This window comes from Anser brachyrhynchus (assembly GCF_964034855.1).
Source record: "Anser brachyrhynchus genome assembly, chromosome: 1".
NCBI lineage: Eukaryota > Metazoa > Chordata > Aves > Anseriformes > Anatidae > Anser > Anser brachyrhynchus.
In genome coordinates this window covers 209,560,662-209,587,410 of record NC_137694.1, presented here as the reverse complement: position 1 = coordinate 209,587,410, position 26,749 = coordinate 209,560,662, and the positions used below count along the sequence as shown (strand labels likewise).

Genomic DNA, 26,749 nt, shown 5'->3' with positions numbered 1-26,749 from the left:
CAGCAGTTTTGTTTGGTGGTGCCTTTGCCAGGTTGACCCTCAGGACGTGATGAACTGCCTCACCAGCCGGACGATAATCACCAGGGGTGAGACCGTGTCCACCCCTCTCAGCATGGAACAAGCCCTGGATGTGAGGGACGCTTTTGTAAAGGTAAACCTTAAGGCATTCCCTTCTGTCCCTGTTGATGTGATGAAGAAATCTGCCAGTTTTGAGACCAGAGCATCCACTGCGTGGGAAAAGTGTCTTGCATGGGGTCTGTGTGAGCTAGACTGGCCTTAAATCTGTGTTGGCACTGGGATGTGCAAAGAGCTGAGATGGAATGAATCTAGATAGCCTGGTCCTCAAGGGATTTGCAGTCAGGACTTGAGACTGTCCATACTCAAAGGTGACCTGTCAAAGGAGCCAGCGTCATGACGTGACTGCATCAGCTTCAGGAAGATGTTCCAGCTTGACCTCCAGAATTAGATCCTCAGCTACTATAAATCAGAACAGCTCTTTCAACACCTGCAACACCCACACCCGAATTTCAGGATTTGGGCATTTGTATAGAAGTGAAACTGTACCAATAAATAAAGCATGGTAATAAGGTTTAGAGGAAGCATATAGGGAAGAATCTAATTTTGGGATTTTGCTTTGAGTTGTCTTTAATCTAGGCTTTCAGGTCCATTGTCCTTGATCTACACAGTGCCTCAGGCAGCTTTAAACCACTCCAAAAGTCTGGCATAGCCATCCTGTTGGTCATTGTGTCCCTGGGGGCTGTCCAGTGCTTTAGGGGAGGCTGTGCCACTGTGGGTGAAGTGGTGCTGCAGACTAGCAGGGCAAACTGCCAACCTGTCTCAGTGAGCTCCATCTTCGGGACATTGCAGGGAATTTATGGGCGGCTTTTTGTGTGGATCGTGGAGAAGATCAACGCCGCGATTTACAGACCTCCTTCCCAGGAACTCAAAAGTGTCAGGAGATCCATCGGCCTCCTCGATATCTTTGGCTTTGAGAACTTCACTGTGAACAGGTATGGAGCCTGTAAAAGCAGAAATATGCCTTAAGCCTCCTTTACCACCCCAAGCTCACCCCTATACATGTATAATTTCTGTGACATTGTTTTGGGGAAGAAAAAGAGATTAGCTGGACCACTATGGTAATTTTTAGCCTATAGCCACCTTACTGAGTAGTTGACAAGGTTTGAGGACGTTGTTTCAAGCACAGGAGAGTGACGGAGAAAGATAGATTATGGTGGATCTAAACCAACCTTTCCTTGTCCTTCCTTCCACAGTTTTGAGCAGCTTTGCATCAACTTTGCAAATGAGAACCTGCAGCAGTTTTTTGTGCGCCATGTCTTCAAACTGGAGCAGGAGGAGTACAACCTGGAGCACATCAACTGGCAGCACATTGAGTTCACTGATAACCAGGATGCCTTGGACATGATTGCCATCAAGCCCATGAACATCATCTCCCTCATTGATGAGGAGAGCAAGTTCCCCAAGGTATGTTTTGGGCTCAGCCCTCTTTCCAGTGACTCCCCTATTTTTACCCCCTTTATATTTGCATGTTGCCCCCCTATGAGAGGTCTGATCAGCTCCAAATCAGGAGCCAACAAAGATATAACACACATTTGATATATCACACGTTCATCTGTTGGTTACCTATTTGTAGTTCCTATTACTCCATCAGTACCACAGTCAAGCTTAAAAGAAATTAGAGTTTCTGATGGAATAATACACCTGTAAGGGGCTCTAGAATAGCCTCTGACTGAAAATTTAAGAAAAAGTTAAATATACTCCTTCTGGACTATTTTGAATACAGCACAACACACCACAGATATTTGTTTTTCTGTACTTGAGTTATCCCCTCCAGCACCTCTCTTGTCAAAATACATACACATTGCCCCCTGAGGAAAAAAAAGAAATGCATTATTGATTGGAAAATGAGTATCATGGGACAAACCCTGATTAAACGTCAGATCTTTTCCTGTGTGCACAGGGGACAGATGGCACGATGCTACACAAGCTGAACTCCCAGCACAAGCTGAACACCAACTATATACCTCCAAAGAACAACTATGAAACCCAGTTTGGTATTAACCACTTTGCTGGAATTGTTTACTACGAAACAAAAGGTATGGGGTGGCTCCTGGGCACTGCAGGTCTCAGGGGATGCTCGGGGGAAGGTGAGCTGCTGCCGTGATGGAGCAGAGCTGGATGGCAGCCCGTAGTAGTGTCAGTGTGCTCCATTTCTGGCTGTAATCCCTTGGTCTTTCAGCAGTGCCCATGAGCTGCAGAAATTTATGCTCTTTTGCTTGTGTGTCCCCTGGACAGAATTGCAGTGCATTTTTTTCCCAGTCTCTGTCTTCCTTCTCTTGGTCTGTCTTTCTCTTCCCTCTCCACCATTTCTGTTCGGCTTTTCCTAATGAAATTTACCCAGGTCCTGGGTAAACTTCCCGGGTCCCTGCAATCCTGATTGCATGGGACCCTCATTATCTCCCCAAGGGAAGCCAGTAGACCCGTGACCAGGTGGCTGCTTGCAGGGCACGTACTGGCCATGTCGCCCTGTGTCATGGACCTATGTGTTGTCCCATTATTCCTCCAGGTTTCTTGGAGAAAAACAGGGACACGCTGCACGGAGACATCATTCAGCTGGTTCATTCCTCAAAAAACAAGTTCATCAAGCAGATCTTCCAAGCAGATGTGGCGATGGTAATGCATGCAGAGGGCGGGAGAAGATCTTTGTTCACAGGGAGGAGTTTCCTGGAAGGGGGGAGAAATTGCACAGGGTCAGATTGCTCTGATGCTCTTTGGGGTGTTTCAAACCTGTTACCATGACCCAATAATCCAAAAATGTGAATGTGGTGGGTGTCACAGGTACAACCACACTCACACCATTCAGTTTGTGAAATGTTGTTTCTTGCTGTGGTTGCTCTTCTACTACTTGTATAGGGACAAGAACAAAAAGGTTTGTGATTAGAGAAAGAGCCAGCCCTCATATGTTATAGAAAGAGCCAGTCCTTATATATATATATTATAATATTCCAGATCTGCATATAATAGAGTGAGAAATGAAAACCAAATAGATGTTCTGAAGGAGCTGCAGATACAGCACTAAAATGATGTCAGGATAAGACTTTCCAAAGCAACCAAGTTTTTTAGCGATTGGAGCCCTGTTTCTAAGCCAATGCCACTGATGGTCCAAGGGACTTGGGGACTTTCAGGAGTGCCAAATAGATATAAGTGCTGAGCTCCTTTGACTGTTAAGGACAAGAAATATTTAAATTCCCCCAAAAAATCTTAAAATAGGCTACAGGCACTTTTGCAAGGCTTATTCAAAACCCGTAGGCACTCAGCCTTGCTCCGTTTGAAATGAACGATCGATATCCTTCTGACTTTGTTAGGAATGAGATGAGGTCTATCAGCTCCCATCAAGCTACCAATTTCTATGACAATCCCAGTGGGTTTGGAGCTGTCCCCAGATGTGGTGTTCCCCTTGAACCGGACACTAAATCCCTTAGCATCAGTGATGCCGTTCCCTTTGCTTTTTATTGCTTATTCCTCGCCGCTTTTTATTTTCGACGCAAGCTTTGCAGTTCACCTTGGAAATGATTTCTTGCTTGTTTGGGCAGAGCAGAGTTGCACTCTGGGGAACTGAGGAGAGGGAGCTCTCAGGTTTGTGTAATTTTGCAGAACTCGTCATGGGGACTCCTACCAAGCTGTCCTTTGGCAGTATGTTGTAGCAAAATCAAGATGTCCTCCTGGTCATTGTATAGAACCTCAGAACTGAGATCTTTTAAAACATCAGAGCACTTTTGGGGGATAACCCTTTTCTCTTATACTTCCAGTCACTGTGCTGTCATTAAGCACCTTCAGAATCTGTCCTGAATGGTGCTCCCTGTGCCTTGATGCTTTAATGATCTCTGCTTTTCTTACCTGAACGAGGGATTTGTAACCTGCCTGATATGGAACCAGAAGAGGAGTGAAGGTTCTGTCCCATCTCCCCTAATCATGCACCGTGTTAGCGTGAACATGTTAGGAGAGAGCACAAATCCCTAAACACCATGAAAACAAAACCATTCAGACATAGGGCTAAGGTGATTTTACCACTGTTTTCCACCAACATTGCTTTGAACAGTGTCGGGTAAAACAACAGATTCAGTGGGAATTATCCATGGTTCCCCCGAGGAACCAGCCAGCAGGGTCTGACAGCACTGCTTGCTCCAGGAACAGGTAGAAGGAGCAGGGGAGATGGAAATTGAAGATGAGAGATTGGTCAAGGGAAAAACAAAAGATCAGATTTGGGTGCTTTCCCATCGGTGAAAATTTCATTTCTGTAGAAGCTATCTGACCAAAATTAGGAGGGGAGGGAGCAATTTCTTTAGGATTTTTGTGAAAATTTGTTTCGCTGGCATCTTCTAACCTAGTCAAAGGAGAGCAGGGATGCGCAAGGGAGAGGAGTGGGGTTGGCTGACCCTGGATGGATAGCTAGTGAGGTTAAAAGGTAGAGAGGAGATGTTTCCAAGAAGTAAGAGCTGGACAGTGGTGGTTCCTTCAGCTTCAGGGATACGAATCTTGAGAGAGATGGGAAAAGCCAAGAGGGGGATGGCCAAAAATCCAAGAATTAGCACATTTTGTTCATGGGATGTTTTAACAGCTGAACCTCCAGGACTAACAAAGTCAGGCTCCCATTTCAGTTATTCCTTCTTTTCACTATTTGCTCTTCTCTGTCTCTGTTCGTTTTGTTGTTTTGTTTTTGTTTTGTATGTTTTTTTTTTGTTTTGTTTTACCTGTGCTTCACGTAGTTTCTCTGTGGCTATGCATCCAGCACTTTTGGCCAGTCGCCCACACCCACACCAAAGGTAAACTGAATAAATGAGTTTCTCTGTTGCATATTCACCTCTCCTTGGTGAGGACTGTGCTTTTCTCATGTTGGCTTATTGCTCGCCCTGTGTTATTTGTAGAGGATCCATTTCAAGTGACTGGCGTGATGAAGAGTATTTTTAGGGCTTGTTGTGTAGCTACAGAAGTATGTGCCATTTATTTGTAAGATTCAACTCAAAAGAGTTTTGTAATGATGGGAATTTGGTTTGGATAAAATCAGAACCAGCCCGAGACAAAGTTTTGTTTTTGTTATTCTGGTATTTGAGTCATTTTAATTAACTTCAGATTGATCATGTGTGGGATTTGAATGTAATTTATCTTGCTGCCACCGTTGGCTTCAGTGAGACATTAATCCTCGAAGCAGCTGCAAATCCAGCCCTGTTTTGTACTTTTGGGGACAGAAATCTGATGGCTCTGGTGCAAAGAGTGACTCCTGGATTGCATTTCTGTGTCACTTGGAAATGCTTTCAGTCTCCAGGGTATTTCGTGACTTGTGAGAGCTCAAATCTGAGCCTTCAAAGGCGCGGTTAATATTGAACATTGGCATGCTCATCCCAACAGGCTCTTGGCACCTCTCTTCGTCTTTTCTGTTGCACCTCAACTCATGACTGGTTCTGATGGCTTTCCAAACCTTTCTTGCTAGATGTTTGGCCATAAGGTAGAGACTTGTGTGCTAAAGGTTTTGTGCTGTTAGCTTTGTGACTCTGCCCACATTGCCACAACAGTCCCCTGGTAGCCGAGGGATTCTGCTAGAGAGGGACCTGGCTTTCTAAATTCAGATCTTTGCATGGGCTGAATTTCAACCCTTCTTACCTCTGCATTGTCTCAGGGTGCTTGGATTTGGAATTCCAATGAGGGCGACCTGACCCAAAACGACCCCAAGCCATTTGTTCCAGAGCTGAACTCCTTCCCCTCCATATCACATCCGCAAGGTGTTTGGATAGCAGAATCTCACTGGGCCTTGCTCTAGGATTGTAGCAATGCCCCACACCAAAAAAGAAAATCCTTCCTGAATTAAGACACGGTGAAATGAAGCGGAGGAGAGAATTGTGCAAAATCTGCCAGAAATTCTCATGCCAGTCTTTTTCTCTGATGACAACAGGAGACAGAGGGAAATTGGACAAGTAACGCTGATGATTTCTAAGAGTCTTGTTCTTGTCATGACTGTTTTCATAATATAGCTTCAAGTTTTGTAAGTTTTCTAATGAATAATAATTGGTCGTATTTGTTAGGCACTGAGGCAAGGGTGGAACCACTAGGCCAAAGGAGACGTTCCATCAGTGAGTCGTATAAAATAGGGATTTAGCCCAAAATAGTGACGCTCGGCACTGTTATACATCCAGTGTCAGATTTGTATCTCAAGGCACTTTCCAGACTGCACATCCTTGGGGACAGAGACCGTCTTTTCACCAAATGCCACCATAGAACCTGCTGTGATGAGTCCTCAACTGTCAGTGCTCATCTGGAGGCCACCCCAGTGACATTTCCCACAGCAAACAGTAAGCTTCAGTGTCCTCAGACTTCAGAAAAAAAAGGCTGACAAGCACGGTGTCCTGTTGGCATGGATCAGGACTGCAATCCACCATTTACAATCCTAAAGAGGTGCGGAGAAGTTCCATAGCCCAGAGTCCACCTTCATCCGCTGACTACACAGGGTGCAGCTGGGCTGAACTGGTTTTTGCTTTCCCAGCCCTAAACCAGTACCTAAATGTGTCCAAGACATCCAAGGGAGGAGTCAGAATAGGTCCCTAGAGATTTTACAGCCTCACAGAGATGTTGGGATGCGTCCTGATGGGATCCCCACTGGGGATCTCAGGCACCATGTGCCAGGGGAATGTCCCCTTGTGTCCTGCTGCTGATGTCCTGCCTTGACTTTTTGTATTTTTGTGTTTTGTATATTTGTATTTATGCTACTGCAAGCAGCCACACGTCTCTGCATCTTTAAAGCTAGGCTGAGGTGCCAAAAAGAAGCAGCACTGGAGCATGTCTGAATTTCATGCTGGGCTGCATGTCTTTCTGAACTTCTCTTCTGAGATGATGCTTCCCTGTGAATCTTGTAATTCTCTTTTTTTGTCTTATTTTTCTCTTTTGCTTCTGTATTTTTATTTTTGTCCTTTGAGGCTGAGCAGTAACTCAGTGCCCCAGTCCAGGTTACAGCACCTGTGATTGCTGCTCCTCCTTCCCCATTATACACAGGTCTCATCCTCCCTGGGCTCTGTATGTACACTGATGAAGAGACAGTCTGTGTCCCAAAAATGCTGCAGTCTCTATAAACCTCTGTTTCCAGTGCCTCATTAGGCCATGTTGGCGGGCTGTTCTGCTCCTTTTTTCTGGCCGTTTTGTTGAAATAAGGGAAGAGGTGTGATTCTCAGGTGAGGCAGGAGGAACGCTGGCTCCAGCCTTGGCATCGTGTCCATGCAGGAGGAGGCTGATGTAAAATACACACCTGAGGTTTCATGGCACAGCTGAGAGCCTGGTTGGTGCCCACGGGGCTGGTGCCCGCCGTGAAGGGATCTGTGTGCAAGTGTCAGGCCCAGGGATGGAGGGGACGAGCCATCCATTCACCACCCAGGTCCATGCGAATGGATGGGGTGGTGCAGTCTGGCCAGGAGGAGCTGAGACCTCTCTGCTGATATGGGTAGGAGATGAATCATGGCCAGATTCTGCCCAGGAAGACACTTCTGGCCAGTGTCCCTTCCCTCCTGCCCTTCCCATCAAAAGGCTCTCAGGGTAAGGATGGAAAAGACACCATTTTACCAGAGCTGGGTGCACGCAAGGAAGGACTGCAAGGCACCAGGAAGGCAGGACCCGCAGTCTGGGAGCAAACCACTCTCACATTCCCATGTAGGAGCCCCTGGTACGAAGTTTTGCATCCTTTCTACCACCACAGCTGAAAAATGACCTCTCCCGGACAAGCACAAACCTGCAAACCTGACAAACAGGCAGCTGCTTCCACCTTCCAGCCCCGCTCCTGTGTCTGTCACTGCTTCTTGTGACTGTCCTTCCTCATGGCTTAGAGGTGACCCCCCCTGCACAGAATTAGCTAAGTGGTAAGAAAGCATTAATCAACGCTATCCAAACTAAGATTCTTGTTGAAACAGCCCGTTCCTCAACAAATCCGTGACAAAACGTGAACACCAGGCTCTACAGTGCATTGCAGGTAGCAGCTGCATCCATTAATTACTTTAGATTCGTTAACAGTTTGTCCTTCAGGGGAGGATTTTGCTGGGAGAGATCACCGATAGCCCCACAAGCTCTCTTGGCCAAGAGGGCCAGGTTTTTCTGGTGTGCACAAGCTGGGTTTTCTCTGCTCATGTTGCCTTGTTGGAATTCCATGACGATTTTGTGTTTGTGCTGGCTGGGTTTGTCCTATCGCTGCGTCCAACCTGGGCTATGGAAATGCCTCCTTTATGGGGTGTGGGGGCGTTGTCTGACTGCTGTAGGATGAAGCAGAAAGTTTTTAGCAAAAGAGGTCAAAATAAAACTCGCCGCCTTGCGAAACAAAGCAGCAAGGTCAGTGCAAATGGGGACTTCGTGGCTCCACACGTGGCTTGACCACCTGCAAAGAAGAGGATGTTCGGAGGAAATGTGCATGAAAATCCTGCTGGAATCCTCCCTTTGGGAAATCTCTGGCCATCAGGTCATGTCACAGTGCGTCCTATTTTCAAGTTGGAGAGAGTTACAACTCTCTCCCCAAATCATCCCAAAGTTTCACCCTAATTCCTTTGGTCTAGTTAATTTTCTTTTCCAGACAAAATTCAGATCTTCCCTGTAGCACAGACTGGGGAAAATAGACCTCAGCAGCAATTTCTGGAGCCATCGCAGAGTCTCCTGCAGCAAACATGCCCCTGGCTTGTTTTTCTGCCTCCAGGAGCCTCTGGAGGCTGGTCCAGGGTGCAGAAGATGGGTCAGACATGAAGAACAAGGACAGCGGGGTCAGCATCATTGTGCTGTGATGCACAGGGAGGGGGAAGCCCAAGCATCTCCTGTGGAGCACCCCTGGGCAAATGCCTTGCCCCAGGCTGCAATACAGAAATTTTTGATGTCCTACATGAGGCGTTTGGGAACCTGACTCACACAGGGAGGCTCGAGCAGGAGCAATTAAATTATGGCACTTTTCCTCAATGGGTAGAGGCACCTGGAGCAAATCGTCGAGTGTGCGTGCAACACAAGCAGAGCAGTCCGGGGACAAAGCCAGGTGCCCTGTGGCCCCAAGCCCTCTCCTCTCCCCATCTCTGCCACCTCGGGCATCCTCCACCGCAGCCCTGAAGCCTCGGCTCCCCGCCTCCAGCCGGAGGCTGCCGGGGACGCGGCCAGAGGGGAAAGGCTCTGTTATCCTTCCATTTCCTGAGCCCGCTCTGCCGCCGTTTTGCAGGGAGCGGAGACGAGGAAGCGCTCGCCGACGCTCAGCAGCCAGTTCAAGCGGTCCCTGGAGCTGTTGATGAGGACTCTCAGTGTCTGCCAGCCCTTTTTCGTCCGCTGTATCAAGCCCAATGAGTACAAGAAGCCCATGGTGAGTCCTGATTTTCTCTCCTGGTTGCTTTTTTTTTTTTTTTTTTGTACAGGATTATCCAGAGGAGTTAATGGTAAAAGTCCCTCGGGCATCGGGAGAGGCAGGATTGACCCTGGGTGCTTAGAAAACAAACCCACAGCCCTTTCTGCAAGCAAAGGGGTCACCAAAGCTTGTGGAGGAAAGGCTGGCAAAGTTGGGCACTTTCTTTGCACCCCAAAACTTTTTTATAGGGGAGATACTTCCCCCGCCTTTCTTCCCAAGGATGACCTCGAGGAATTCACCCTGCAGCCCTTTCCCCTATAGGAAATGCATCTGATTTCTATAGGGGGTGGCAGCCTCCCTACCAGCTGTAGGGCCCTGTGTCCGGCCCTATTGCAGAGTTTGACAGTCCCCTAAAAACGATTCCATTCCTGTGGGTGTTTTCTGCAAAACCTTTGTTTCTGAGGGACATTATTTGGTTTTACCCATTAGATTCGTTTCAACTGTTTATTTTGATGTTGTTGTTTGATTTTTGTTTGTTTTTGTAACAATTGCGAAGGAATAGTTAAAAATCATAAAGAAAAAAAAAAGGAAAAGGGAAATAACACAGAGGAAATGTAAGAGGAATTACTTAGCTGTGATTCCCAGGGGAGGGAGGTTAGACTGTGCCAGATAGGATTATTACAACATTTTATCTGGATGAACAACCAACAGGCAATTCCCTCCACCGCTCAGAGTACTCTTAAATGCAGCTACAGCAAGCCTGAAGGCAAAAAATATATATACATATTGCTCAGAAACTTAAAAATAATTGGCATCCAGTTAAAAACGCTGCTTTTATTGTGTTTGCCGCAAAAGCAGTGAACGCTCTGGGGACAAACTTTTATGAGCAAATGAAAGGAAAGGAGGTGGCTGCAGGACCACTGCCCTCTCGTGCAGTGACTCGGTGGAAGGGAGATGATGCTGAAAACCCCAGCCTCAGGATCACCCCCCTGCAGGATTGGACCCTGGAGCCATCAGCAATCTCGTGCTAGCCTCTCATTGCTCTTGATAGTGATAATTCTTGGGGAGGAACGGCTTGATTTAATAATAATTTCAGCTGTTTGTTTCTGTGAGTCATTTTGCCCATGCCTTTGTACTTCAGGAGCGGGTAATCTAGCCAGAGGTGGAGTTTTATCTACTGTTAGCTAGCAAAGCTCAAATGAGTGGAAAAAAAAATAAAAGCATAAAATATCAAATTTCAGAGCTGTTACATACAAACAGTGTTCAGCTGAAACTTATTTTTGCTCTTCAGTGAATCTAATATAGCACGGGGTGAAAAGTTTGGTGGCTCTCCAGGCAGTTTGTTGTCTCCTTATCCTGGTTTTGGTGAAAATTAAAAGGCAGTTAACGGCAAATTAAAGGAAGACTTCGGGTTAATATGAAACAAGATGTCTGAGCTGAGATTATCATCTGAGCTGAGATCAAACCAAAGCCTTGCTTTAGCACGTGGGTGATATTGAAAGATAGTTGCACATCCTGAACAGACATTAACAAATTATTCCTGATGCCCCGGCTTCAAGCTGCTTTTACACCTGGATGTCTGGCATTCAGTCAGGCATTTTTCGTCCTTCGTAGCAAATCTGGATTTGACCAGCTCTTACAAGCTCTAAGCTACAATATTCTGTTCACCCCATTTATTTACAAGACATTTAGTGGGATAAAAAACAGCTAGAAGTTTGAAAGAATCAGACAAAGAGAAATTAATCTCCCTGTTAAAGCAATGAGTGGATGAGTGAACACTGCATAAGGGACAGTAGTGCTACAAAATATGAAATGTGGTTTTTTGCTAAATTCATTTTTTGTCATGGTTTAGTAAAACAAAGGAAAAACAGCACACATAATGGGACACAGAGCTGTGCAGGGCGACTGCAAAAGAGAACTTTTTCTGGGAGTTCATTTTCTGTCCCAGGCTATGAAGGAAAGCGTACTGATAGTGATAGGAAATGGTATAGTGGGAAGTGAAAGGTCAGTGGAAAGTCCTGACTGTTTGTTACTTTCTGTTATTCTAAAACTTTTGCTTCCTTCTAAAATGTACTGTGGGAAAAAAAAATAAAAATTGTTTGCATCGGGAGCTTATTTGCAAGCCCACAAATATGGTGCAGGGAGAGAGGAACGCACAACACCTTCCTCTGCACCTATCCAGGCCCAGTACCCACATTAGACGAGGACAGCTTGAGTCCAAACCCAGATGATGCTACCTTCTGCCTTTTTCTCCCTCATCTGTTATCTTCTCCTGGGATCAGGATCTGTCTCACTCCATTCCAGACCTCTCAAAGTGGCTGCTATGACCTACTCCAAAAGCTACCGTCAGGACTGGGAACTTAGATGATGTATTTTAGATGCTCATATCTGCATGTGCTCGTACTTTAGACAGCTGAAGGGAGGGTCTTTATTTTACACTTGGGCTAAACTCTGTTCTGATGCTTCCAGCAGACAACTTCAGGCTGCAAGAGGGTGTCCCGGGGGCTCCAGGATCCTCCCCATTGCACTGAGGCACCAAGCCACCAGCAGGGATTTTTCTGAGCCTCCCTTCACTTCAGCAGCCAGCTATCAGCATCCCTAATTCTCCTCCCTGAGGTGCCCCAAGCAAAGGAGAGCAGCCAGGTTCATTAGCAAACATCTGCAAGGACTGCATTGCTTTGCAACTGCCCGCTGCTTCTCAGGAGCAGCCATGGGCACTGCCCTGAGATTTGTCCCATCCCTAAAACCCTCTGCTGGTCTCTGGTCTGAGCCGTTCATTTTTACCTCCTTGGATGTCTTCCTGGATATAAGGGGTGGTTCAAAGATACCAGGCTGAGCTCAGGGCTGAGGCATCTACAAGGCTGAACTCTTTTTCTGTGTGACTTTGGCGAGCCACATGTCCTAACTCAAAGGGTGCAGGCACCGTAAAACCTTTTGGTGTCCAAGCCTTTACTGATCTAGTCCTTGGCTTCCTCTGCCTTCAAAATGGCACTGCCCTGACTGCTGTGATCACGCCGGTAAAGCTCAGAGCTGCCAGCAGAAGTCAATGACCACGAGTGGTCACTACGAGGGTGACTGTGGTGTGGTCTCACTTTCCCAAGGTGATGTTCACCATTGCGTTGTGTCCTCTAGTTCTCTCTGTCCCATTTGTAGCATGTAGGACATATCAAGTTCTGCAAAGGAGAATTAAATAAAAGGGGAAAATATTCTAGGATCAGGCCCGTAACAGCCAAGGCTCCTATAGCCTTGGGTCCACCAAGTGAAGGGTTTGGGTGGGTGCGTGACTTCATTGCACTACACAGATCCTATGGCCAATCCAGGCCAAGATGTGCAATCAAAGCACCAAGTCCTGTAACTTCCCCAGCTGTTCGACCGGGAGCTGTGCGTCCGGCAGCTGAGGTACTCGGGGATGATGGAGACCATCCGGATCCGCCGGGCTGGCTACCCCATCCGCTACACGTTTGTGGAGTTCGTGGACCGGTACCGCGTGCTCATGCCCGGCGTGAAGCCAGCATACAAGCAGGTGAGTACCTTTTTCCATTGCAAACACTTACTCTCTGCTGGTCTCTCTGGAGGTATTTATGGGGAGTGCATCCTTTCCAAAAGTAATCATGCAGCATCAGATTCCCAGATGCTGTGGTGGTGCTCTGGGCTTTAAAAAGTGGAGGAAAAATGCTAGGGACAAGGAGCTGAGTACCAAGGGGCCATATTCAGCCCATCTCACTCACCCTATACGCGGTGAGAAGCTTATTAGCAGAAAACTGCTGGAAATGAGACCAGAAATGGCCACCATTGAGCAGCAGGGGTGAGGATGGTCCTGCCGAACACCACCCCGCTTCTCACCAGGGCGACCTGCGTGGGACGTGCCAGCGCATTGCTGAAGCGGTGCTCGGAAAGGACGACGACTGGCAGATCGGCAAGACAAAGATATTCCTGAAGGTATGGGCTCTTGGCGTCCCCCCCTGCCATCTGGGACCCTTGCCCTTATGGTCTCCTACCAACCCCTTTCCATCGCAAGATGTGTCCCTTATCCGTGGTCTCTGGCCTGGCCTGGCAGGAGGCAGAAAATGAGCCAAGGCAGGATATTTGGGGCCAGTTTAGGAAGCAGTGGGCAGGAGGAAGTCCTGACACTCTGCCAGCGCTGATGCATGCGTGGAGGCAGAAATAGTCACGTTCAACACATAGCCTTTTTCCTCCTGGGCTGTGACGTACTGTCTCATCTCCTGCCTTCACCCAAAAGGCACAGCAGCAGGAGGGATGTCCACGCAGAGCCCTGCGAAGAGGGGGACTGAGAGCACAACAGACTCACTTTGGTTTTGCACTGTCCTTGCACAATACAAGATTAGCCTACAGCTTCCCTCTCTGCATCAGTTTGGCTATCATGGAGCAGCCCAGCATTTCAGGTCCCCGTGAGATGAGAGCAGCCACTTCCCATTCACGCTCCTTGCTCCTTACAAACCCAGTCCTGCATTGCCCCTAGGAGAGGAAGCTGAGCTGGCAAGGGACCAGGATGGAAGCAAAGCTTTCTCTCAAGCAAAAATCTCAGCAGAAAACCCTGGTGGCTCATATCTAAATAACCCCCCCAACCCATCTCCAGCACGAACACCCTCATCCCTTCCCTAGAAGCTGTTCCTACTAGTCGCTCTTTCCAGTGCTTGTTATCAAGATCTCACAGCTGTTAGGGCAGGAAATGGAGAAATTGGGAGGCCCTGAAGGGCAGCGTGAGGTCGAGCAAAGCAGGAAACGTGCAGAGTTACCTCCACTGCACCCAGCATGGCAGGGCTCAGCATGCTGCAGCCAGGAAAGAAAGTGGAGTTTGGTGTGGGAGGAATCAAAAGAAAGCTTAGGATGGTGCATCTGAAAGTTTCAGGGCAAGGAAATTCCATGTGATAAAGCCTTTTTGTCCTTGGGTGTGGAGGCATTGCATCTTTTGCTGGAGGGAGAAAAAGGTTTTGTTTCCAAACCTCTCCAGTGCTCCTGGGAGCTGGTCCCATGGCGGAAGGTATTAGATGAGAGCTTTGCATGGAAGACCAATGTAATTTGGATGCTTTCAGACTATAAAGCATTATATATCTGTCTTCTTCCTGCTCTGGTTCACTTGGGAATGAAGACAGTGGATCGCTAGGATCTATATTAGGATTTCCCCAGAAAATAGGTGGGGTATGTTTGGGAAGGAAAATGACCCAAGAGTTTATTTTGGACATCTTCTCTGGGGAAGGGCCTCATAGCACCCTGCCAGCCACACCTAAATCAGAGAACCATCGAATCACCGAATGGTTTGGGTTGGAAGGGACCCTGGCCAGGGCCTCAGCGCCCTCAGAGGGAAGAATTTCTTCCCAACGCCTCCCCGAAGCCTCCCCCCTGCCAGGCTCCAGCCGGTGCCCCTCGTCCTGTCCCCCCAGCCCTGACAAAGAGTCCCTCCCCAGCTTCCCTGCCCCCCCTGCAGGCCCTGGCAGGCCGCTGGCAGCTCTCCCCGGGGCCTTCTCTTCCCCAGGCCCACCACCCCCAGCTCTCTCAGCCTGGCCCCACAGCAGAGTCCAGCTTCTCACCCCCACCACCCCCAGGTCCCTCTCCTCAGGGCTGCTCTCCAACCATTCTCTGCCCAGCCTGGAGTTGGGCTTGGGATTGCGCCGGCCGTGCTGCAGGATCTTGCACTTGCACCACCTCAAGCAGATGGAGATCTTCTGACATGGTTGTTGGTTCCTCCCTCAGGATCACCACGACATGCTGCTGGAGATTGAGAGGGACAAAGCCATCACAGACAAAGTCATCCTCATCCAGAAGGTCGTGCGTGGGTTCAAAGACAGGTAGGTGTGAGCCCTGCTAGTTCCTGGAGGTGGGATAACAAGCAGCTCTTGAGGGAAACGTTGCTCCCTCCATGCCTGTCCAACCTGCCCTGAGTTTAGCTGGGGAGAGGGGACTTGGCACTCAGCTGCAGCAAGTATTGGAGGAAAATAGTAAAAGAAACCAGAGGAAAACAGTATTAGTTGCCTCAAATACGGACAGAATAGGACCTTCTCTCCCTGTTCAGTGTTGACCTCAGGGGAGCTGATGCTTGCTACATCAACACAGTAGTGGGACTCTGCTGAAGGCAATGCTAAGCCTCCAGTCTTATGGGAACCCCACAAGGCTGTAATGGGGTTATCAGGTCCTCCGTAGTGACTAACAGTGTTCTCCACAAAGCCAAAGGAGCTTTTTACAAGCTCCCTTTGTAAACTGGTCGCCACAGACCTGGGAGGAGGGCACGTAGATGGACCTTTGGAAGCTCATGGCACAGTTGTGGAGGGCAAGGGGGAGCCACAGCCACATCCACGCTTCATGCACAGACAAGGGGCAGGAACATTTCTTGGGGCTTTGTGCTCTTTGTCTGAGCTATGGCTGTAATTTAGGCTGGGCCTTAGATTTTGAGAAAAAGTCATGTGCCAAATAACTCTGAGAAGCTTTGTCACCTTATAGAATGATAGATTCACCAAATGGTTCGGGTTGGAAGGGACCTTAAAGACCACCTAATTCCAACCCCTGCCATGGTCAGGGACATGTTCCCCCAGCCCAGGCTGCCCCCAGCCCCACCCAGCCTGGCCTTGGGCACCGCCAGGGCTGGGGCACCCCCAGCTCCTCTGGGCAGCCTGGGCCAGGGCCTCAGTGCCCTCAGAGGGAAGAATTTCTTCCTTATCTCCAATCTAAACCTGCCCTCTCTCAGTTTAAAACCACTCCCTCACTTCACTCCCTGATAAAGAGTCTCTCCCCATCGTTCTTGTAAGCCCCCTTTAGGTACCAGAAGGCTGCTATAGGACCTCCCCACAGTAATCCTACAGAGACTTCCAAGACCTCCTGACGCTTTTGTCCCCAGGGTGTCTAAGCACAGGACCAGACCAGTCTAAGCAGCATGCAGGGAGCAGACGAGGGTAGCAGGGTATATGTATAAGAAGTTTGTGTTTACAAAACACAGTGAGACACAGTGAGAAAGTGAGAGAAATTCTTAAAGGCTGTCAGGAATTATGGTCTATCCTCAGTCTACTTAAATAAGGTTTAGAAATGAAGCAACTGTTGTGATGAGAATCAGAATTAAAAAAGAAAAAAAAAAAGTTGCATGGTTTGGTTTGTTTGTTTGTAAAAAATGTAAATAAATGTAAATGTAAACAATGTAAATAAAGCTTAGCCAAACAAACCTGTTTCATAGTAATTCTGTAAAAATAAATTATCCAGTAATTGATATTAATTACAAGTACAAATTAGTGTGGTAGCAGTATTAGTAGCTAGGGGAAGCAGATTTAAAATTTTGCTCCTTTTTTTTTTTTTTCCCTACTAAAATCTTATTTTTGACATCTAAAAGAACAGAAATTATGACTAGTAAGGACTTTTATATATAAAATTCAGACATGTTACTGAAATTAATATAATATGTTCTTGAATAATTATTGCTAGTTTTTATTGCTTTTATTGCTTTTATATTTTATATATTGCTTTATATATATTTATATATATATATGCTTTTATATATAATATATTGCTATATTGCTTTTATATTTTATTTTATTTTATTGAATAATTATTGCTAGTTTTTGTTATCCTTATAGCTAATATATTTTGGTAGCAGGGTGGTGTTGCTGGAGTTTACTCTTGATAGTTTAGAACATTTAGATAATTTATATCCATTTGCAGGTGGCTGGGATGGAAGCAGGGAGAGCAGACAGTGAGATAATTTCAGAGGAAAGAGGAGGTTGCAAGGGGGGAAGAGCAGGGACTATTACCAATATCTCCTGCTCCACCCATTCCCATGTATGAGCCTGTGGAGATCTATCAGAGAGAGCCTCTACAGACCTTCCTGTAAAGGCAAAGAATGTTGGGGAGGAGATATGTTCAGGCCAAAAATGTAGAGTTTACTCCACCCAGTTGCTCAATTTAAAGTCTCCGAAGAATGAGGCCCTGGAGATGATAATTTGGAGATGATAACTGTCCAACCACAGACACAAGTGATGAAAATGCCTTTCCAGGTCCAATTTCCTGAAAGTGAGAAACTCAGTCCTGATGATTCAGAGATACTGGCGTGGACATAACTGCAGGAAGAACTATGGTGCTGTAAGTATGTGGGTGCTTCCTCACACCTGTATCTTCCTCCTTCTTTCAGGTGGGACCTAAATTAGAGTGTCCTGGTTCAATCTGCCCCACAGGGTTGAGATGTTTAGGTTGGCAGGATGAATGGAATTGTGATTTTGATGCCTTGCCTTCTCATCAAAGAGAGCACCTAACCGCCTTCTCACTGACCTTTTTCCTCATAACTTAGATGTCCATTGTACCAAATGGTCACTTGGTGTTTTAAAAGTCTTCCCGCAGTTTCCAGGTGACTGAAAACTCAGAAGCAGCTTCCTCTAAAAAATGGACTCCATCTCCAGGTGTGACCAAATCTGCAATTAGGGCTTTCTCCCAGCCTCTCCTCAGCCCAGTCCACGGCCCTGTTTTAGCTGCCTCTGATCTAACATTGGGTCTTTCGGGAAGCATGCTGGGGTCCAAAGTGCTCGATATCATCCTCAGAGACAGCAACATGATAGGAATAACCATTTCCTGACTGCTCAGGGTGTTGCCTCCTTCCACAGAAGAGATCCTTGGCTACCAGGCAGGAGGTCTGCAGGAGCAGTGATTAGCAGGGGAACCCATGGGAGGTGCTGGAACTCCATGGGAGCAGCCTTCTGGCATGTAGCTACCTTGATATGAAGAACCAGACCTCCTGAAGCCTCTTAAAGGGAGAAACATTATCACTCAGTGGGGAAGAAACTCCCTTCATCCTTTCTCAGCTTTGAATCCATGCAGCAGCTGGAGGGCTTCGTTTCTCCACCTTCTTGGAGAACTTCCCTCCCGAAGGCTTGTCCTGGAGGGAGCTGATTTCTTTTTAACAGCCATGAAGGAAGCATATTAGCGAGGGAAACCTGTTTAGGGTGGACAAGCCTGTGGGCTGTGATGGACTGATATCATCCCGCTCCCTCTTGCAGATGCGGATCGGCTTCCTGAGACTGCAGGCCCTCTACCGATCCCGTAAGCTCCACAAGCAGTACCACATGGCCCGACGGCGCATCATTGAGTTTCAGGCCCGGTGCCGGGGCTACCTGGTCCGCAGGGCTTTCCGCCACCGCCTCTGGGCTGTCCTCACCATCCAGGCCTACGCCCGCGGCATGATCGCCCGAAGGCTCTACAAGCGCCTCCGAGGAGAGGTGAGTACTGAGGAGGAGAAGATGGCTGTGAAATGGATGTGGGGACAGGGGAGACAAATAGCTCCTGCCTCACATGTTTGTGGGGCTGGTGTTTAAAAAGCACCAAAAAAATCCAAAAAGCAGTAAATGTTTAGAAGGGCTCCTGTGTTTATTCACCAGTATCATCGGCGCCTGGAAGCAGAGAAACTTCGGCTGGCGGAAGAGGAACGGCTCCGAAAGGAGATGAGTGCCAAGAAAGCCAAGGAGGAAGCAGAAAAGAAACACCAAGTACGCCAAGACTGCTCTCTTTCTGAGGCTCTGTATCACCATTTTCCAGGGCTTGGGTTTGTTCTGTTTAGGAGGATTGCCAAAAATATCTGAGACATTTCTGCCCTGCTTGACCTATTTGTATTTAATTCTCTAAAGACCTTTGTGTTCTAACTAGACTGAAGCTGCTCCAGAATTTCTGATCTGCTGCACAGGAATGTCAGAGATTATGGTTATTATTTGCTTCCTTTTGGTCTTGTATGAAGGCTGAAGGGGGAGTTGGCACACTGTGTAGATAATGTGTGTGTGTGCATAGGTAGATATATAGAAGGAAAAAATAAGGTAAGTGGAGTCTCTGTGCATGGACCAGAGACTCAAGGCAGGCACTAAGGAGGGAGAAAACTCTACTGCTTTGTCCTGCAGTTAGGAAGCTGAGGCATAGACATGCTACTGGTTTGCTCCAAGCCACATTCCTGGCATAGTGCCCCAAGCACCGGGCACTCTGCCTTGCAAATCCAGGCCCTGCGGAATTCAGAGCTGGCTCTTTGGAGGCAGTTCAGTCATTGCATGTGTCCCCCTCCAGGTACGCCTGGCCCAGCTGGCCCGTGAAGATGCGGAGAGAGAAGTAAAGGAAAAGGAGGAAGCACGTCGGAAGAAAGAGCTTTTAGAAAAAATGGAGAAAGCTCGCAACGAGCCAGTGAATGACTCAGATATGGTGGACAAAATGTTTGGATTCCTAGGGACGACCTCCTCCCTGCCTGGCCAGGAGGGGCAGGCACCCAATGGCTTCGAGGTACTGCAGACATACACAAGCCTGGCTATAACATGAAAGGCTTTAGGAATACAAGAATTTATCAGGGTAGAGTGAGGCAATCCAAAAGGGGATCTCTGAAGGCTTCCTTCAAGAATTCCTTCCTTTTTCACGGCTACAGAAGTTTGCCATGTGGTGGTTGGGGCAGACATGCAGTCTGCAGGCTTTCTCCGGGGCTGCTGCGTGGAAGGGAGCAATATTGCTATAAGATCTTTGAGGACCCATAGCCTCTGAGATGTTCTCCCTCGTGGTTCATTACATTTAGCTCTTGGACACCTTTTACCTTTTACCCATGGTGGGAGTGGGGCCACACTTAATGTTTCTCCTACCAATCTGGGAATGTTGCTGGGCAAAAGCAAGTCCTACAGGACTCAGGCTTTGTTTGGGCTCCATAGTAACATTTCTTGGTTTTCCCCCCAGCTGGCTTTTCCTTTTGGGGTGGAAAACAGATAGGCAGACAAGTCAGGACCAAGGGGAAAGAGTAGCTCAGCATCCAAAGCCATGCTGAGCACCTGACGTCCTTTCCCACCAGGATCTTGAGCGAGCCCAGAAGGAACTGGAAGAAGAAGACCTCGATGCAGCATTGCCTCTCCCTGAGGAAGAGGAGGAAGATCTTTCAGAGTACAAATTTGCCAAGTTTGCTGCCACATATTTCCAGGGCACGACAACACACACCTACATTCGCCGGCCTCTCAAGCAGCCTCTCCTGTACCACGAGGATGAAGGAGACCAGCTGGTGAGGAAGGGGATGAAAATCCTTGAGCAGGGTGGTTTGGAGGAAGCTTGGGGAGCTCTTCACCCAAAGGGCACCAGTTTGCCTTTGGGATACATTGATGTGGTTCAGTGGAGAACACAGCCTTCATCATGTGTTGGTAAACACTGTCCCACCAGCATGCTTTGAAACAAGACAGCAAGCATTAGAGGGACATAGTGGTGAGTCCTTCTCTGTACCTCGATATTCATGTTAAAACAGTTAATAAAGTGTTCTGGGCTTAGGGCATGGATGATGCAAATTGTTAAGCTAGTACAGAAGTTATTTGGCTGCTGCAAAAGTTGTTTCTTACCTCGCCAGGTACTCCAGTGCAGAGCTAGGAGAGGAGAAATGCTTGTCCTATAACCAGAAGTACAAGGGCAGAAGTGCACTGAGCCCACATGGCTATAATGAACATTACATTGGCTGTGAATTTGCCTTCTCTATGGTTCTCCTCTTCTGCAGTGGGTTAGGAGTTCTCAGTCACTGCTTCTCTGTAAGGGTGACATCTCCTAGCCAAGAAATAAGCCCCTCGTATGTTGCACAAACGCGGTCATGATGGCATGAGCACATGAGCCTGACCTTGTGGTCCTGGCCACCAGCCTGCCCAGCTTTTGCTCACTCAGATGAGGAACGTGTTGCAGGCAGAATTGTTGTGTGGGGTGCAGGAAAGTGTTTTGTCTCCTGCAGATGTACAGGGAAACCACAGTGGTGATCCTGATGGATTCAGCATGGTTTGACCACCCCCTCCACTGCTCTGCTGTGAGCTAAAGATTAAATTTATTTTCCTACAGGCAGCACTTGCTGTGTGGATCACTATCCTCCGTTTCATGGGAGACCTCCCTGAGCCAAAATATCATACAGCCATGAGTGATGGTGGTGAGAAGATACCGGTGATGACAAAAATCTATGAGACTCTTGGGAAGAAGACCTATAAGAAAGAACTGCAGGCTCTGCAGGGAGAAGGAGAGGTAAATGATATGGCTGTGAGAGATTGTATTTGTGTATTGGAAGGTGTTGGAAAGAAATGACTTGCAGCTCTGCTGCAGCCAATCTGTTTTCTAATTTCCTCTGCAATTATGCTACAAAGGGAGAATTGCCTGTGTGTCAGGTGTTGATCCTACACCTTCACACAGATAACTGAATGTCCCCCAGTAACGTGGCTGGGGAAGTGCCTTGCTGTCTTTCAGGGGGCTTTGATCTCCCTTCTCCTCCCTAAAGGGTACATGGAGGGAGTGCAGTGTCCTGTATCATCAGTCCCTCTTTTGGGGATTTTGTGTTGATCTGCTCTGGGAGAAAAAATTAAAAATGTGCCCTTAATCTTGGAGAAGGAAGTCAAGAGTTACCAGGAGATTAAGCTGTGGAAATCCAAAAAAAAATAAAAATAAAAATCGCTGTTGCATCCTCAGTGCATTCTCGGGTGTCTTTGAAGGACTTCATCTTAGGACTTACTCGGCAGGGCTCTTCATCTCACCACATTGCACTCCATGCCTCTTGCTTTGCAGAGTACTCACATTGATGGGCACAAGAAGAACAGTGTGCGGCACAAACTGGTCTCCTTAACCCTCAAGAAGAAATCCAAACTGACGGAGGAGGTGAGAGGAGACGCTTGGCCGCCTGGCAGCACAAGTGCCGTTGGATTGTCTGCAGCCCTCTCTGACTCTCTTCTGCTTTTCCCTAGACAACATAGAACCAGCCCTCCTCTGGGTTTGGCGCTACCTGTCTCTCTGCCTGAAAGATTTAAGGAGTGTTTAAGGGGAAAGGTTGGCTTCCCATGTCTCCTTGAGTCTGCACCTCGCGCCGGCCTCCCCTCGGCTCTCGTTCTCCATCCATCCAGCACCTTCCCTCCCCTCTCTCACAGCCCTCCATCCAGCTGCCAATACCTCTCACCACTTGTGATGGTCTGAATGTTACCCCTGCTTTTAGTTTCCTGCCCTCCTCTGGGGCATAGGTAGCAGAGGTGTAGTATCCAAAAGCGCTCACCCGCCCTCTGCCTCTGCCCTTCTTCAGTGCTAGGGGCAAATTTCCCTAGGGGAGCAGTTAGTCCAAGCTGAGAGCTTTAGAAAATACCACCCCAAAAGAATGAGGAGCAAAAAATCTTTTGGGTAAAGGGGTAAGAGCAAGGCAAAGATGTGAATTCAGTCTTCTTTTACACATTGCCTTGTGTCCACTTCCAGAGCAGGCACCATCTCACCTGGCTGTAGTTGCTTGACAGCATGAAGATCTCTCTGAGGTAGTCACCCTCCTTCCCTTTAGAGTCAGTGGAGAGAAACAGAAGCCAATCCATCTTATCCTAATGTGGCTCTGAATGCACTCTAGAAATGCTCATCTCTCCCCGGTGGCTCTAAATGAAGAATGGGTTGACTAGCTGAGACAGAGAGCTGGTAGGTGGGTGAATGCCAACCCTGTCTGCACAAAAAGCACCATGCTTATGTGCTCTTGGCTGCATCATTAGCATGGGGAGGGGGTCCATTCTGTTAGTTTTAACATTTTTTTGAATAAGATGGAGTTGAAAGGACAGGCCTTCCTTGGCAATAAGCTGAGGTTATTCCAATGACCCTTGGTGGCTCTCTCCCAGCTGTGGATCCAGCCCAGTGCTTGGTTGCAAAGGTGTTATTGTAGAAAACTTGGGCAAGGACCAAGCAGGTGGGAGCGTGACTAGGCAGAACCATTTTCAGCTTCACCAGTACGCAATTAAAGCCAACAAAGCCACAACCTCCCATCACTGATAATGTGTGAGACTGAAGAACTTCTGAGACCCTTCCTGGAAGGTGGAGGAGTCCTCCTGGGGGAGCACACCACACCTGGGGTGGGGTGGGGGGCCGTAGCAGCTAGCTGTACTGAACGAGAGCAATGTGTCTGGTTGGCAGGTGACAAAGAGACTTCATGACGGGGAGTCCACACTCCAAGGTAATAGCATGCTCGAAGACCGGCCCACCTCCAACCTGGAGAAGCTCCATTTCATTATTGGTAATGGCATCCTCAGGCCAGCATTAAGGTTAGAAATCAGGACAAAGGCATAAACATGCCATTCGTTTCGTTCCTTCTTCATTGAGCTATTCTCGTCCAATTGATGTTGATCATGTGTGCAGCTCTGCAAAGCTCTCATTTTTCTAGTTGTGTTGTACGATGTGGGCTGGGCTGGGTCACGTTCCTTAGTGTTCATCTCTAGCCTGATCAAAAGACAACGCAGAGGGATTCAAAGGCTTCTGAAAGTGCTAGTGGCTGCTGGATTGGTTTATTAAGGCTCACTCTTGTTGTTCACCACCCTTTGTTTTCAGTTTCACCATTTAGACCTCTTCTGTTTCTATGAATATTTTAATGGCACAGAAGTGGAAAACTGAAATTTATTTCAGTTGCTAAATAAAGCATTCAAAATTTAACAAGTACCAAATTAAGGATGACTACATGTCTTTGGTTTAGCCCATTTATGTGTGTGTTGTAACTCAATCCATTTCATTTTTTCCTCCCACTTCACCAGGAAGCTGTACATTTCTGCACAAAGTCTGCTCCACAGGCAGTCCTGGTAGTGTACTTGTGGGCTTTTCCATGGCGTTTGTCAGCATAACAGGCTGGCTGACTAGTTTTCGCTGCCTCACATATAAAGGAGGAAGTACTGTTATCTCTCATTGTGCATGAGGAGAATAAAGGTTAAAGTCAAAAGTGGAAGTTAATTCCCAAATTGAGATACCCATCGATGTATCAGAGAACATCTGGTTTTACAAAAGAGCTGGACAAACCTTGGCCTCTGCTGAATCTGATAGCTCCCAAGACTTCCACAAAGCAAGTTCAGGTGTCCTAAGAGTAACAGCCAGCAAATGAGGACTCCAGGCTGGTGGCCCTCTATGAAAGTTAGTTTAGGAGACTCACTTGATATCACTGGGAAACCTTTGTAAGAAAGACTCCATCTTCGTAAGATAGACTCCATCTTCCAGAGGTGACATTCAGAGACCTGAACATTACCACTGCCTTTTACTCCTCTTTTCTCTAAGAAGCGTTGGTCAACTTTGGAAAATCTTATCCAAAGCACAGGGAAAATTCAGTTGACGTTACAGAACTGGTGAAGGATGGCATTTTAGAGAGTACAATGACCAGAGTGGCCATTGTTAGGAAAGTTAAATTGATATCCTTGCAATTCCAAAAGGAACCTTTAAGTATCACATGCAGGCAGGGTCTGGCTCTGTCTGCTCACACTGAAAAATGCCACCTTGTCAACTCTAATGTTTTATCTTCATTCTTATTGCAGGGATGAAATCTATTGTCAAATCTGCAAACAGCTGACCCAGAACCCATCCAAAAGTAGCCATGCCAGGGGTTGGATCCTGATGTCCCTCTGTGTGGGATGTTTTGCTCCTTCTGAGAAGTTTGTAAAGGTAAATTGTAGATGATATTTATCTCAGGTATTACCCGCTGATACATTTTCTTTTCCATCCTTAGGACCAGCTTTTCCCTTGGGTTTGACAGTGAAAGAAACCCTGGTCTTCAGCTCTGTCAGGAATGACAATGATATAAAGTTCCTAATCAGGAAGAAAAATGTATACGATCCCAAGCTCAATGTCTAAAGTTAGTCAGATGAATTACTCCTAAGAAACAACTCTTTCTTTCCAGTGACTGTAAAGGGAAAGTAGACAACAAATTCCAATGGTGCCTCCTGCGCTCTAGATGAACAAAATTGATTAGGTGACTTCTGCTCAGAAACTGGATTATCAGAGGTCACAAGTGGAATTTGCACAGCTAGAATGCCCACATTTCTCCCGTTTCTCACATCCAAAGGTCTATGCATTCAGTCAAGCACCTGCTGGCTTTGCCAGTATGATGTAAGGCATGTCCTCTAATTTGTCAAGGAAGAGTACTATGTGGCAAATTATAAATACAATTTAATATAAAAAATTGCACATAGAAAGGGAGAGGTTTAACTCACCTGGAAGTATGTTTGCATAGCTTTCTGCATACTTGCTCCACAGTGTCTCATACTGAAATTGTCCAATTCTTTAGACAGACACCTAGGAGATGAAATAGATGCTAAGGGGACACTTCATTGCTCTATACAGATACCTGAAAGAAGGTTGTAGTGAGGTAGGCATCAGTCTCTTTTCTCAGGTGACAAGAGATCAGACACAAGGATACAGCCTCAAGCTGCACCAGGGCAGGTTCGGGTCAGATATCAGGAAGAATTTATTGGTGGAAAAGATGGCTAGGTACTGGAACAAGCTGCCCAGGGCAGCGGTGGAGTCACCATCCCTGGATGTGTGGATGTGGTGCTTAGGGACATGGTTTAGAGGTGGACTTGGTAGTGTTGGGTGATGGTTGGACATGATGATCTTAAGGGTGTTTTCCTCCTGACTGATTCTATGATTCTCTCATTCTATGTGATATATCTTCAGAAGCAGTGTGGATCAGCTGGACTGAAGTCAGTGGGAGATAGGTGGCTTACAACATTGAAAATATATTTTTTTTCTTAAGGATTTTATTTTTTTCTTGGGCAAAGTCCATGTTTTGTTCCTAGATTTGAACAGCCTGCCTTTGAAATGATTTATACACCTTAAGTCTGACGAACACCCACAGGGCCACTCAAGTTAATCCCATGACTAAGAGTTTGGCTAGCTCAGGGCAAAGGGCTCAGTTCTTTGTCTTTGCTTTGCCATGACATGAAAAGACTTCCTTTGTCCTCCCTCTCAGATCTTTGAATGTTGGAGCCTGGACCTGCTCCCAGGCCCACTGGAGATAAAGGTGTTCCATTAGTTTCCATAGATATCAGATCAGGTCCTCAGTATTGAAAAAGCCAAAGCCAAGAATAGAAATCCCTTCTTCATCCCCAGGCCCTGCCAGTGTGAAATCTAATAAAACAGATAAATCACTGGCAAAGTGGCAGAAAATGAAATTATGTCTGGAAATGAGATCTGAGAAAGCATGTCACGGGAGATTGTGTGAATTTAAATCTTTAATAATGGAAAATTATTTTAGGTGAGTGAAGCACTTCTCAGAAATAATTTATGAGCAGCTTTGAAGCCTCAGGCATGTACTTCTGCCCAAAGTCCTGGTCCGTGCTGAAATACAAGGCAATATTCCCAAAAGCTTTGGGGAAGGTTTTTGCTAATTCTGCTCTTACTCATCTTGGGCAGTAGATCAGCCCTTTTTTACACCTTGGGCTGCTGGGGACAAAAGGGAGTACTCATACCATCTAATTTCAGATACTTGCCTCCTTTTTATAGTACATGGAGAGAGAGGGGCTCCTCTCGAGGGCAATTCTGAGACCATAAGCCAGGGTCCCACTCTGAATCTCCTACCAAAAGAGTTTCTGTTCCCATGGGCAGCCTGTGGTGACCGAGGCTCCTTGAGTATGCGTGTGAACACCCCCTGCAGCCACACACTGTGGT

General features: G+C 47.1%; 1 protein-coding gene across 4 annotated transcripts in view; it reads left to right on the top strand.

The window, feature by feature from the left end:
• The window catches only part of MYO7A (myosin VIIA), a 95,210-nt gene that overhangs the window by 48,654 nt on the left and 19,807 nt on the right, over positions 1–26,749 (top strand). For 2 of the 4 annotated variants that reach the window (XM_080576362.1, XM_080576363.1), the window contains 19 exons: positions 32–151; positions 868–1,010; positions 1,272–1,482; positions 1,979–2,114; positions 2,585–2,691; positions 4,785–4,841; positions 9,239–9,376; positions 12,723–12,881; positions 13,205–13,297; positions 15,071–15,165; positions 17,353–17,437; positions 18,346–18,564; positions 18,724–18,831; positions 19,394–19,603; positions 20,154–20,357; positions 21,167–21,343; positions 21,878–21,967; positions 23,243–23,370; positions 24,619–24,745. In XM_080576362.1, coding sequence (XP_080432488.1) covers positions 32–151; positions 868–1,010; positions 1,272–1,482; positions 1,979–2,114; positions 2,585–2,691; positions 4,785–4,841; positions 9,239–9,376; positions 12,723–12,881; positions 13,205–13,297; positions 15,071–15,165; positions 17,353–17,437; positions 18,346–18,564; positions 18,724–18,831; positions 19,394–19,603; positions 20,154–20,357; positions 21,167–21,343; positions 21,878–21,967; positions 23,243–23,370; positions 24,619–24,745 — 2,607 coding nt within the window. The remainder of the gene's footprint in view (positions 1–31; positions 152–867; positions 1,011–1,271; positions 1,483–1,978; positions 2,115–2,584; positions 2,692–4,784; positions 4,842–9,238; positions 9,377–12,722; positions 12,882–13,204; positions 13,298–15,070; positions 15,166–17,352; positions 17,438–18,345; positions 18,565–18,723; positions 18,832–19,393; positions 19,604–20,153; positions 20,358–21,166; positions 21,344–21,877; positions 21,968–23,242; positions 23,371–24,618; positions 24,746–26,749) is intronic. The other 2 variants (XM_080576365.1, XM_080576364.1) reach the window with 1 other exon arrangement.